Here is a 13,902-nt window from a genome sequence, read left to right as displayed (position 1 = left end):
AATCATCCTACTCAGAGGCCTTTATGAGGTCTAGAACCACAGGACAGCATGGACCCATGTGCAGCTGCTGTCTTCTTGCTGGTTTTTCCTGGGCTTATCCCTGGTCTAGTTATATCACTTCCTGTTTCTGAACATTTCGGCAAGGCTTAAAGGGACAGTAGCTATTTTAGGGTGAAACCCCAAAACACCAGGTGTGAGATTTAGTCTTCAGAGGGGGGTTGGTAAACTTTAAAACTGTTTGTAAGAGCTATTGCATTGCCTTATTGAGATTCTGACTTCTTCAGTGGTGAAAGATGACTGTTTGCCTGAGGAAACGCCTCAAACCCTTCTTGACTATGTAAATGGATTCAGGCTGTACAGAGCTGGAATTGTCTTAAAATGAAACATTGACTGAGGTGAATGAGTTTAGTTCTACTGAACATGTCCTTGCTCTTTTGCCACTTGTGACTTCAACCTTTTCAGGTGCTTTTACAGGGTTGCGCAACGTGTCAGAGTTAAACTGTCTCTTTGAGACTCCAGGCAACAGGAAATCTTCAAAGTTGTGGCACATAAATCTGTTGAAGGTTTATCATTCCCGTACTATTCCAAGGTATTTCAACCATGACCTCAGTGTTGGCTGCTTCGGAGGTGACTGTCCAGAGTGTGGAGAGGAAAGAAGAACTTTGTGTGTTTACTCTGACTGATGTACTCAGCTGATCTGCCACATGTCATTTATGGCAGATCAGTTCACATAGGGCATAAATGTTCCATATGTTTTACTTTAACGGCAGATAATCTGGAGAGGTGAAGCAGAACATTCAGAACACAGAGACCTGACATGGTGAAAACTGGGGATGAGTACACAAACACAAGATGGCGTGAAGAACGTCATCGTTTTCGGTCATGTTTCTAAAAAGGTTTCACTTTATGCCATTGTGTTTTTGTTTGTCCAAAATGCTGTCGCCATGTAAACGAGAAACAAAATGCGACAAAACATTTCGGTTTTGCTGTTCTGGTGTGGTCGAAACAGAGCCTAAGTATGCTTCTGTTAACTCGGGGAGGCAGAATAATAATAATAATACTGTACACACCACATTTTTTTCACATTTCTGTTTAAAAAAAAACCAATCATGGATATTTCTACCCCTTTCACTTCATAATTGCTGTTGATCCATCACATAAAAATCCTAATAAAACAGAAGTCTGCTGTTGCCATGGGGCCACATGTAGAGAAGTTCAAGGCCAATCGATACTTTGAAAGCTACTGTAGATCAGTCTGCCCCGACTCAAAGACTTCATCTGAAAATAAACTTAGAAAGACATCAAAAAACAGAAATTTCACTTGATTTCCTAATAGTCAACTGACTGGATCTCTACGTAAGAAATGAAACGGGAAGACAAGAAAAAAAAAACAGTGGCTTTAAACTGAAAAGTGGATTGCTGGGTACTGAGTAAAATGATGAAATGAGAGAATATGGAATGTGCTGAGATTGAGCAAGTTTTATTCCCTCATCTTCACCAACATCATATTACATCATCAGCAAATGGGTATATTGAATCACGCTTTGCTCTCTCTCTCCCATCTGCGCTGGAGTCTGTCTCCTTCATTCATAATCAGTTTAGGACGTAAGGAGAGGGCGGTCTGAATGTACAGCGGCATTAATCCTGAGTAACCTCTCTGCAGGGCAGGTCTGACAGCATTAAATGGAACTGGGTCGCGTTGAGCAATATCTGTCGTCCCTCTGCCGTCTCGCGTTACATCAAACACTTCCGTATTGTTTTCTGCACCTGCTGACATGTCGTCTCGTTTTCGCACAATGCCGGCAGCACTTGTACCGTGCTTAACCTTTTCTAACTAACACCATACGGTCGTATTGACAGACCCTCTCTGGCTGGGAACCCACCCTAAATGCGCCGCGGTTCGCCCCCTCAGGACAGACAGACAATGAGCACCAGACACCAAGGCTATTACAGTTAACTAAAACTAACTAAATAACACAAATTGAAATTGAAGAAACATATTTGTTCACTGAAATAATAATAAAAATTAAAAACTGTAATTGATGAGGAAAAACACTATAGCTAAATGGAACTATACCAGGCATTTTGAAAATGAACTAAAACATACTGAAAGTATAGATTTCAGTTCTGCCTTGTAGCTGATGCTTCCTGTCCCTGCCTCTCTGGCTGATTGCTCATTATGCTCACCTGTATAAAGTCTGTTTTACGTCTGTGATCCCTATGTAACCTTAAAGCTGCTGTATGCAACTTTTACAAAAAATTTTTTTCCACATTTGTTAGAACTGTCACCATGTTGTGACAATATGTCATGAAACAGAATCTGAAAAAATCCCTCACCTCCAGCCTGAGCAAATGACCAAAAACAACCAATCAGAGTCAGGAGGCGGGTCTTAGCGATGTCAATCAACCTCATATAATGTGCTAACGGCAAAGAAACGCCTTATAGTTCCAGGAAATGCATTTATCTGCTGTCATCGGTGACTATGCTTCCTCCTGGCTATGATTTGTTGTTTCTGACTGACTGGTGTATTTTTGTAGTTTGTAATGGGAGCACTGGGAGACAGCTTGATTATCTGTCCTCTACTGCACACAACAAATTTGGAAGTGTTAATTCAACTCCTAGAGAGCTGAATTCAACACTTTGAAAGTGTCTATATTGGACCACTCTTGATTGTGTTAAAATGACACTTTTGAAAGTGTTATTCATGATAGGGTTGAATCAACACTCTCAGTAATTGAAATTTAACACGCAGCAGTGTCGATTTACTTAACACTAGTGTATAGTGTCAAACGTTAACACTATGAATGTTAAATACAGAACAACACAGAAATTTGAATTTTAAAATAGTACTGGTAGGGTGTGCTGTGGTGGCGCAGAGGCCAATTAAAAAAAAAAGTATACTTTAGTGTGTTAAATTTTAACATACGTTAGCATACTTTGATCAATGTACTTAAACTGTACTATTTTGGAACAACTAATTTTGTGCTTAGTATACATTTGTAGTATTTAAATAGTATTAAATTACAACTTTTAGTATACTTAAACGTACTTTTTTGGAACAACTTCAAGTACTACTAAACTTCAAGTACTACTAAACTTCAAGTACTACTAAATGTAATATTTAAGAGATTATTATATTTTGAGTGTACTAATTCTGTCATAGAATTATATTAAAAATATGTTTTTAATATACTTCAATATATTTTAAATATACTATTAATATATTAGTAATGTATTTAAATTGCACTTTTTTATTTTTGATTTCCTGCTATTGATAATAAACTAATATTAATTACTCATAAAAGTCTTATTTATTCCTACTTTCCTATTTTGTACATTACATACATAACTACACTACAGTACTTACATTGTTTTAGGCTAAAATTAAATGGAAAGATTAATTACACAAGATGTTCAAGGTAATTTAAATATTTTGTTTTATTACCGACATTTTAAAATTGTCCAGTTTTACTCACAGCTTTATGAACTTTACATAAATTATCAGTTTACACATCAAAAGTGAACACATGAACATGAAAATTTAAGTGTGACAATAAAACATGGAAGTTATTACTTTAAAGAACAAAAATTATAATTACATTGTGCTTTCAATATATTACCATTTTGGTAACACTTTATTTGATGGGGTGTGCATGAGACTGACATGACACTGTCATATACATAACATAAAACCTTTCATCCAACTTTTAAAGCAAATTCTCATTAAAATTGTCATTATTTACTGAATGACACTTCATGACACTGTTGGTATGTTAATAACATGAGTGAGGATCAACGACAGAACATTTCCATTCACTGCACCTTACAGAAACCTACAAAAAAGAATAGAGCAATTAAACAGAGAAAGTATTTGTATTTAAAGAGAACATAAAAATGGCAAATAAAAAAATAATACTTACATTTTTAAGACGTGGACTCGCTATGTATGTGACATCAGAACTGATGATGATTGGGACCGGATGCCTCGGGTGGAAAAACATTTCTGGGTTTCTTCTTTGCCTGTTAATGTTAGAAGTAGAAAAAAAATAGTCAGCAATGTCATAGAATCAGTTGATGTTGGCATTAACTATGAAGCTGTTTTAAGTGTGGACTTAAGGAGACAAACTACCTTAAAATCTTTCCATCCATGATCTGAACACACTGATCCTTGTAGGGTGGTGAGGGGGGCTGGTGGTGCCCATCTCCAGCAGCCATCAGTTGAGAGGCAGGGTTCACCATGGACAGGTCACCAGTTCATCACAGGGCCCTGAAAGTCAACAACAAATAAAAAAATGAAAGATAAATGTTAGATTAACAAGAAGAGAAAAATTCTTTCCAGTTACCTTTAAATCAAATCATGTTTATTAAGTACTTAGTGTTGGTAACACAGCAGTTTTTGTTGTTGAAAATGTAGCTAGCTCCTCATTGAAAAAACAAACTTACATCATGAAGACGATGTGAAGGTTCATCCTCAGAGCTGGTTGGTGATCTGGTGGAGTCAGAGCTTCTCCTGAGACAGAAAGTCTTTAGGTTTCCTAACACCTGATTTCTCTGGCTTCATATTTCATCTTCATTTGCTTAGTTAGACTGCAAACATATGTAGAAGATAAAATCATTGATGAACGAGTTAGAACAACAACTTCACAATATCAAAGTCTCTCTGTCTTATGGAGCTTAATTAAAACCAGGTTAGTTTATGAATTAAAGTATAAGTTGCAACAAACAGCCTTCATGCATTTATAACATAAAGCTGAATGATTGCTATAGTAATAATCATACAAGTCACAATAAAATTGATAAAATAATTATTTATGAAACCAATGTAAGTTATATATCTTTACTGCACTGTTTATAATTAAATGAAGATAATTAATAAGCAAACTTACCACCAGCTAGCAACACTTAGCATCCTTCGTCCCTCCGGGCTCCTTTTGTGACACACATTTCATTTCCATCGGTTGTTGTCCCGTTGTGTTGTCGTCTAACTTGGACTAGGACGTCACCAGCTTGAATTGACCAAAATTAGTGACTATTGTCAAGGCCCTCTCTACTTTTAAGGCAATATTAAGCGAGTAAAAATGGCGAATTTGAACAGGGTCTGTTATCTTCCCTGCTTCAAGTTTTTTCTTCTCTTTGTGGCGTTTTTTTAAATAAATGAAAGTGTGCAATACCGCCACCATCTGGTCTGGAGTATGAACTGGAGCTAATGCCGTTGATTATAGATCTTGCATCATATCTGAAAATGGATTGGATACTTTCTTAAACAACATTACATGATTATAATTTTTTCTATTCTTTGCAATTTTAACAAAAATAGTAAAAGATTATTAAGGCACCTAAAAAGACATACTTTATAAGCACCTAAAAAGTATGCCTAAAAATTACATGAAAAGTACTTTATAGGTACCTAAAAGACATACTTCTGCATATGTATTAATTAGTTTTATTTTGTAACCAGATTGCTGCGTGTTGCAGACTTCTGGCCAGGTCCCTCTTGAAAATGAGATCTGGTTACCTGGTTAAATAAAGAAAGCTAAGAAAAAGCATACTTTATTAGCCTAAAATTTACACTGAGATGTAATTTAAAACATTGTGAAATTAATAAGCGAGTTTTCAAAAATTCTATTTTGAGCATTTATTTTAAAATATACACAAAATATATTTTAAATATACTTGAGCAAGTGTATATTTACACTTGGGCAAATATATATTTTGTTCACTTAAAGTATACTTTTATTTAATATATTTATTAAAAGTGTATTTTGGTACAATTTTGTTTAAGTGTGTTTAAAGTTATAATTTCGAAATTGGTACAAGTGTACCTTTAGTATACGTCAGATATATTTATAGGTAGTACACTTAATACTTAGTATGCTTAAAGTGTACTTTCACAAATATAAGTGTTTGAAATATACTAAAGTATACTTTTTTTCACCTGAGAAGTTAAGCACAACCCACATATGGAGGCCTTAGTCCTTGACGCAGGTTTGCTTCCTGGCTTTTGCTGCATCAAAAACCAACTGCAAGAATTTTTTGTTTTTGACAAACTAAATTCCCTTGTCAAATTTTTTTGACAAACGGAGAACTCCTGCTGCACTTAACTGGGTTAAATAAATCGCTGCACCCAAGTCAGATTTTGAGTAAAATGACCCGGGATGTCTCTGGCTGTCCTAACTACTAAAGTGAAAGCTAAAAAAGCAAGGCCAATGAAAGTACCTAACATTTTCTATTTAAGATATGAATCTCATTCTAAAAAATTACAAACTGTCTGTCTGCATCCGCTCTGTTTGCTGGAAGGCCAAATTTGAACTCCACGGGAAATTGGTCTGCACTTCGGACATTCCTGCTTTCTCTTTACGTGTGGCTGAGGTCATCACCACATATGACCTAAAATAAGGCAGATTTTAAAACCAGACACAAAATGTTTGATCCTTGCTAATTTTATCTGAAGTGTTATCACAGTTATGGTGCATGATTGTTGTGTCCCTCCGTTAATTAGACCTGTAACCTCACCGCAGTGATCGCAATCAGAAACGCTCCCACAGTGAGACGTATTCTCTGCCGTCTAGACATCATCTTTATCTTCAACGCTCTTATTCCACTTAACTCCTGATTTTTTAACCCCTGGAGCTCATCACTAACCGCGAATCTGTCTCTCCAATCTTACACACTGAACTCTGCCTCAGCCATTTGTTTCTTCATTTTAGTTAAAACTGTGATGTCGTCTGGAGTTTTGTTCTTTTCCAACAACTCCCACTGTCTGTGATTCTAAATAACATCTTACTACAACTGTACAGTATTTTTTTAATAGACTGATTTAATAAAAAATTGTTTATTGTAAAATTGGGGTCGTGCAAGTAGACGGTGATCCCAAAACAGGACTAAATTCAGAAAATAATTCATGCCAAATTGAATGGAAATTACTAAAAGTGGGCCAACTTTGTGGATCTTTGACTTTTCACAGGTGTTTAGGTTGTTCTTAAAGGGGTAATATTAAGTAAAATCAACTTTTTTGTAACTTTATACCATGTTATGTTATTTCCTCATTAAAAACATACCTGAAGTGTTGCTCTGACATGTTTGAGAAATCCTTTAATCTCTCATGGCAACCATTCAGCTGAGCAAAACACGTGGATGGACATAGCGCCTTCAAGCTACTTCTCAGTGAAACGCTGATAAAAACTTTGGTAAATTGAAAATAGAGAAGTGATGCGGTGAATAAATCCTGAAGGCGGAGCCTCAGAAAGAGCCGTTTCTTAATAGGAGTTTCTTAAAGAGGCAGAGGCCCAATTTCAAGGGATAAAATTACAAAGTCACATTTATTTTATAACAATTGAAGGTAACAGCTACTTGATTGAGCTGACAAATACTTAATAATGCACCTTTAACTGTATGAAATAGTATTTTGCAAAAGCATCCATGCCTTTTGAACAACTTTCACCTCTTTGTCATACAGCAACCACAATCTGCTGTGTGTTTTATTAGAAATTAGAATTAGCCTATTCTCCCACTCCTTTGCTCTTGACTGTACATGTGATATTACAAACCATTGAAGTTGCTTATGATTATACATGAACCATTATGTCTAACTGATACTTTATAGGATGTATTTATTGTTATTGTGTTGTACAAAAAGTTATTTCACAGAATAGAAATCCTTCTAAGCTTTCAAAAGTACTTTGTCACTAGAATTTGAATTGGAAATTGCTGGGTTCAGCCTACAATGGAAAGCTAATGACCTTCTTCTCCAACAAGATGGCAGCTTGATGTCTTGCTGACTGTTTTAAACTTCAGCTCTCCCAGATTAGCGAAGTAGGACAACTAATGTATTTTTATTTGCTGAGGGGAGTGGGCTCTTGGGTACATGATAGGAATGAAATAAAATGTTGATATTAAAATGCCACTCTGTTTCTTGTCAAAGTGAACTCCGTCTTTGTAATGCTAACTAAGGCCAGGCGCCTGACTACGGCCAAGTATAACAGGCAGTCAGAAAGGTTCGGCTGAGGAGCCCGTGTGTGTGAATAAAACACCATTAGACAGAAAGTAAGTTCAAGTTATTGTATTCAAGCTTATATTTTTGCATACATTTAGGAAGGTATTCAATAATAATATTTATAATAATAGTGATTTCCTATGGATATAACCAAAAGACACAACAAGAAAAAACAAAAACAACAACAAAACAAACCCTGATGACACCAGAGTTCTTTTCCTATTTTAAGTCCGTTCTTGAATCCAAGGTGATTAATGGTCCATCAATAATCCAACTGTTTTTAGTCCATGATCCAAGGCAGTAGATCCAGAATGAGTAAAGTAGTTTGGTTCAATTAAGTCCTACCGCAAAGCTGTGATCCGGTAGATCACCATCCTGGGTTGAAATAGGGGGTGGAAATAAAACCTGACCCAAACAAGGTCATAAATAAAAATAAAAACAAAGTAGCTTTCACATTTAAACAGGGTTAAACTGTTATCCAAAATAACTAAACATTCAATAATTACAAAAAATAGCTATATTCCATAAAGTATTTCTCAGGAATCATTCAAATGAATTTCAAGTTAAAGATCACATTAAAGTTACAGATGAAGGTTACAGATCAAATTAAAGTGCACTTTCAAGTTGTAAACTTAATTGACTTCAATATTGTTTCAACAAAAAATTGTTTTTTTTTCTTGTTTTGTTGCGCAGCTCCAAAGAAATTAACCAATTCCAGAGTTCTATATACCGTCAACAAAATCAATGAAAAGTAACAAACTATCCTAAAAGGACGAATATACAAAAATCAAAGGGCCCATTTAATATCTTGACCATATATCATCTATTCGGCCACAAAATTAACAAAAAGAGAATGACCTTTTAGTCAATAAGACCATTTTTCAATCACTAATGCATAGATTGAGTGGGCGTGTCGCCACTTCATTTCTATTAAAAAAAAAAAAAAAGTACGTAAAACAAACGACTCACCGTCATGCGGTTGCCAGAAAACACCCAATATAATCCTTCGGCTGTGTTAATAAGGCTCAATCCAGCCGTATTCTTCCGTGATTTTGGAAGACGCCAAGATGAGCAGCTAGCCACAGTGACAGCAGCAACAGCAATGGAGATCCGAATTCACCTGTGACCCGGAACTTAAAGTGTGACGTCAGTTTGACTCGCCAAAATAAATACGGATTGATTAATTTGTGCAGGTTACATCTTACAAAGTCATGTCTAGCTGCTGTCAGGGTTTAACTTTGTGAGGCGTTTATTGAAGCCCCAGCTACAACACAGCATATATTTAAATAAAACATTTCAAGTTAAAAAGTAACTTTCAAGTTCAGCCACTTTTGATTTCTACTTACATTTTTTTTGAGCTACCTAAGTATAACATACACTGATTAGTTTGTGTTTAAACATAAAATGCTAATTATTAAAACGAGATTTTATAAAAATTCTTATTTGATCGGCAGGAATTTAACTTTTTTTACAATTTAGGAAATATTACACCTATCATTTTGATATCATAAGCTAAATGCATTTCTTGCACCCTGGGATGAACTTACATGCTTGTATTCCAAAAATATATTTATCAGTTATTAGTTTTGCAAACACTGTATATTAAAAGGTTTAAAAGAACGCATACTATATTTTAAGTATATTGGGCAATTTTATGACATCAACCCATCCAGGCATAATGACTATCAAATTTTTTGATCATATGCATTGAATATAATTACACCTATTTTGGAAAAATTCTATTCTCATGTGAACATCTGAAAATCTGGAAACTAATTCTCTCCTGTTCTCAAACCTATTGTAACTTACATGCATAAAACAAACTTGTGCAAGTGCAGCACCAAGACTGTCATGATATAGCGGTGTGTGGTGGTGAGAATGAACGCAGAGGAACCAGGTTGAAAGATGATGAATTTAATAAAGATGCTCAAACAGTCCAGGTCAGGAAGCACGGAAGAAACGTTAGCTCACAACCAATTACCGGTAGCAACCAGTGTTGTGGACTTTGAAAAAAAGTCACTCACTGCCTGAATTATTGTGCGGAGGTGTTGACTGACTTGTCACATATATGGGACAACGCTGTGTCCAAAAGTCTGCAATATAGTGATGTGACATTCAGAAACAGTTGATTCTTCTCCACGGCTCTTTACTTATTAGATAGGACTGGAGTGTCACTGAGAGCCGTGGTTCTATCAGATTACCATACGCTGTCAGAATAGCATACATGCAGTAAGTACCATGCCTGCGCATGCACATTAAGAAGTCCGACCATCAGAGAAGTTGTCAGTTCAGCATACACAACAATTTATGATGAAAATAAGTCATTAAATTGTTTTCAATGATAACTAGATAGATATACATGCGTTGTCGTGGTTTCAAAGTGTATTTAAAGCAGGGTCTAGCTGCAGCTGCAGTCAACTACAACACACACCCGTGTAAAACTCAATAACCCACTTAACCGCTAAGTCAGGATGCAATATAACTGTTAATAACAAAGCGTATGATGATCTACGTCACAATTCTATGTTGCTGATTAAATAAAATTATATGGTAATGACAGCATATGCATGTCTGAGCTAAGCGTGGGACTATCTGACAACGTATGCTGATCTGACAGAACACCGTGAGTTTGTGCTAAGCGTATGACGATCTGACCTGACAGAACACCCGTTCATTGTTCTTGTAATGCTCTGCGTACACTGCAGTAGCTATCATTATTTTATTTAAGTATGTACATTGATATTTTTTTAATTAACAAATAACCAAAACACAAGAACGAAAGAGCATGCACAGAATGCACATTGCTCTATGATTGTTTTCGTTCAAAGTGGCAGCTGTAATGTCTGCCATGGTGTCAGACTACCTGGCTTCATGTAGCGGGTGAGAGAGTGAAAACAGTCACGATGAGTGCCTTCTGTTTGGTTACTTCTTGCTTGTTGCTCCTTGGTCAGTGTTCATAGTTGAGCGTTATTTACCGTCAGGGCATTGCCTCAACTGCTATGTTTAATGGTCCAGACAGTGGTGGTTTCTGACATGAGCAATATGGGCAAATGCCCAGGGCGTTATCTTTTTAGGGATGGCATGAGACCATCACACATTGTAGCACAGAGATGGAATATTTAATATTGGTAAAATGTATTAAGTATTTAATATCTAGGTGTTTTTATGGGAATATGGATCTTTCAGATCATTTTGAGAAGCAATTTTGATCATATTTTACATTTTATTGTGTCATGTAGCGCAGGGCGCTGGTCTTGGTCTTGACTCAGTCTCGACTTCCCTCGGTCTTGGTCTTGTCTCGGTCTCGGGTTAGGTGGTCTTGAACACAACACTGCCTGGGTCATAATAAAAAACTGAAGACTGAATACGAAAGGAACCAACACAGGACTTAACAGTTCGACTGTGATGGCGCGCAGACAAACGACAAAAGACTTACGACGGACAACGGACGTAACATTGACGAGGACCCGACAAAGGACAGAGACAACAGGTGGTGTTAAATATACCAGGAGGGTAATCAGGGAAGTAGACACAGCTGGGAGAAATCAACAGGGAAGACAGGACTCACAGGGAACAGGATCAAAATAAGACAGAATCCTAAACATACAGAGAACTCAGAAAAACCTAAATCCCGACAGGGATTGTTATTGTGTTGTACAAAAAGTAGGCGGGCGGACTGGCTTGAGGCTTGGGCGGAAGCTCGGACAGAGCGCAGGAAGCACTAGGAGGCTTGGACGGAGCGCAGGGAGCACTAGGAATCACAGGCTTGGGCGGCGGGGACGCCGCAACAGCGGCAGGCTCAGGAGGGACAGCGGGGAATCTCGCTGGGGCGGGCCATGCTGCCAGACGAGCCGCCTGACGTCCAGGCGCCAGCTTGGCCGCCTGGAACCCCATAATCATGGGGACGATGGTTGGAGGAGAAGAGACCGGGGTGGCAACAGGAGGAGCCGAGTCACCTGTGGGTGCAGCTGGAGGTGTGGCGGGCAGTCTAGCTGAAACGGAAACTGGAGCTGAATCCAACTCGGAGGCAGACTCTGAGGCAGGAACCGGTGGAGCTGAGGCTGGTGCTCCAGCCGGAACGGACACTGGAGCAGGCGGAGGTGAGACCGGAGTAGAAGCAGGAGCTGAAGCAGGAACGGAGGCTGGAGCAGGAGTAGGAGCGGATGGCGCTGGGTCCGCACTGGGAAATAGGGAGTTGACAGGCCTGGTTGGTAGAGGTTCTCCTGCCAACACCGCCCTCGCCGTCCGAAATTCCCAGTCGGTCTCCTGGAACAGATACTCCAGACCCCTATGCGAGTGCCAAGGGAGCCATTGTTCCAACCTGGTCAATATCCGGGTGGCAGTGCTGAGGCGACTGACCAGGTCGTAAGGCTTTGCTACCTCGTTAGCGTAGCGCTTGACGTCTTTCATCAACGCTGACCAGTCCGCTGGGTCCACGTTGATGGAGTATGCATTCCTCACTGTTTTGTGGTCGGGTCCTTCTGTCATGATTAGGGGTTTGAGGTGGTGAGGAGAGATGCAGGCTGGACCTAGATTGTAGAAGAAAATAATGAATTTAATGAAGAAGCTCAAAACAGTCCAGATCAGGCAGCATGGCAGAGACAATAGCACACAGCTAAATACCGGTAGCAACTGACAAAAGACTGAACACGGAGCAAGGAAGCCTCCGGACTTATCCAGTTCAACTGAGAACTACTGCCATAAGACGTTAGACGACATACACACGACGAGGATCCGACAGGAGACAAAGACAACAGGTGGGTTTAAATACACAGGGAGGGTAATCAGGGAACTAGACACAGCTGGGAACAATCAACAGGGGAGACAGGACAACACAGAGACTATCAGGAAACGGAACTAAACACAGAAAAACCTCAAAATAAATATACAAAGAACTCAAATCACCACAAAGACGATTCATAAAGAGAATCATTTTGTGGCTAAATGATGCTACGTAAATTACAATTAGTGGATGAACAAAATGATCCATGATCACATAAGTCCCTCCTGTCTCAGGCCCAACAGTCTTATTATAACAGACTTATTACTAAAACCAGAGAAGCAGTATTATGATGAACCTCAAATCTGGAACAAGCTTCCAGAAAACTGTAAAACTGCTGAAACACTGAGCTCCTTTATATGGAGGCCAAAACCCTTTAGAGTCACCTTTGACCCAAAATAACTGGAACACTGAGCAACATATTTGATGTGGATATATGATTTTAACGTTGGCGCTTGACAAAATGTAATGTTTGTTACTGGTTTTCTCAACTGTTGACTATATAATGTGCTTATGATGCTTTTTATGTTTATGAAATATGAAATGTGCTGTACAAATAAACTTGATTGATATATTATCTAACAACATTTGACAACAGAAGAATAACTGAGGTAGCTGGTTTTTTAAAGTAAAATATCGTCTGTAATTTATTTGTGTAATTTCTTTTCATAAATAAGTGAAACTTCTTGCTTTGTGAACTGGGTTGTGCATCACCACCATGCTGCTGATTCCCTCTTGGTGTTTTGATCGTGACCTTTTAGGTCGCCAGCTTGTCTGCTCAGTTTTAGGGTTGAATGTTGGGAACTGAAGGGAAAGCGAAGGTAAGAACCACACGGTTCAGGTGTGTGTATTTCTGTGTGTCCTCCATAATGATCTATACCGCAAGCTTTATTCCAGCGACTAGACACCGACGATAAATCCTGCTTAAAGTTCGTCCTTCCTCTTTTCACAGTGAAACTATTGTGGATGATGGACTGTATCTCTTTTCTTTACAGTCCTCTATTTGATATTCCCCTTCAATTCTTTTTTATTCTCACCATGCATCACTCAAGTTTACATCACTCCTCCATTTTTCTCACTGAAATTGCATTTATTGTCATTTTTCTCATTTAGATCTTTTAATCTTAG

General features: G+C 38.0%; 1 protein-coding gene across 7 annotated transcripts in view; it reads right to left on the bottom strand.

Moving 5' to 3' along the window:
• The window catches only part of LOC103461274 (uncharacterized), a 68,416-nt gene extending 55,279 nt beyond the window's left edge, over positions 1-13,137 (bottom strand). For 4 of the 7 annotated variants that reach the window (XM_081616434.1, XM_081616429.1, XM_081616430.1 and 1 more), the window contains exon 1: positions 8,964-13,137. In XM_081616434.1, the coding sequence (XP_081472560.1) occupies positions 11,619-12,482 (864 nt within the window). In that variant the 5' untranslated portion in view covers positions 12,483-13,137 and the 3' untranslated portion in view covers positions 8,964-11,618. Of the gene's footprint in view, positions 1-11; positions 3,835-3,921; positions 4,022-4,130; positions 4,269-4,444; positions 4,819-4,847; positions 8,400-8,963 lie in introns of those variants that run through there. The other 3 variants (XR_014091194.1, XM_081616432.1, XM_081616431.1) reach the window with 3 other exon arrangements.
• Positions 13,138-13,902: the final 765 nt, after the last annotated feature.

Source organism: Poecilia reticulata, chromosome 15 (genome assembly GCF_904066995.2).
Source record: "Poecilia reticulata chromosome 15, P_reticulata-male-v2, whole genome shotgun sequence".
NCBI classification, from domain to species: Eukaryota; Metazoa; Chordata; class Actinopteri; order Cyprinodontiformes; family Poeciliidae; genus Poecilia; species Poecilia reticulata.
Note: the sequence above shows the minus strand (reverse complement) of the source record. Positions and strands in the feature narration are given on the sequence as shown.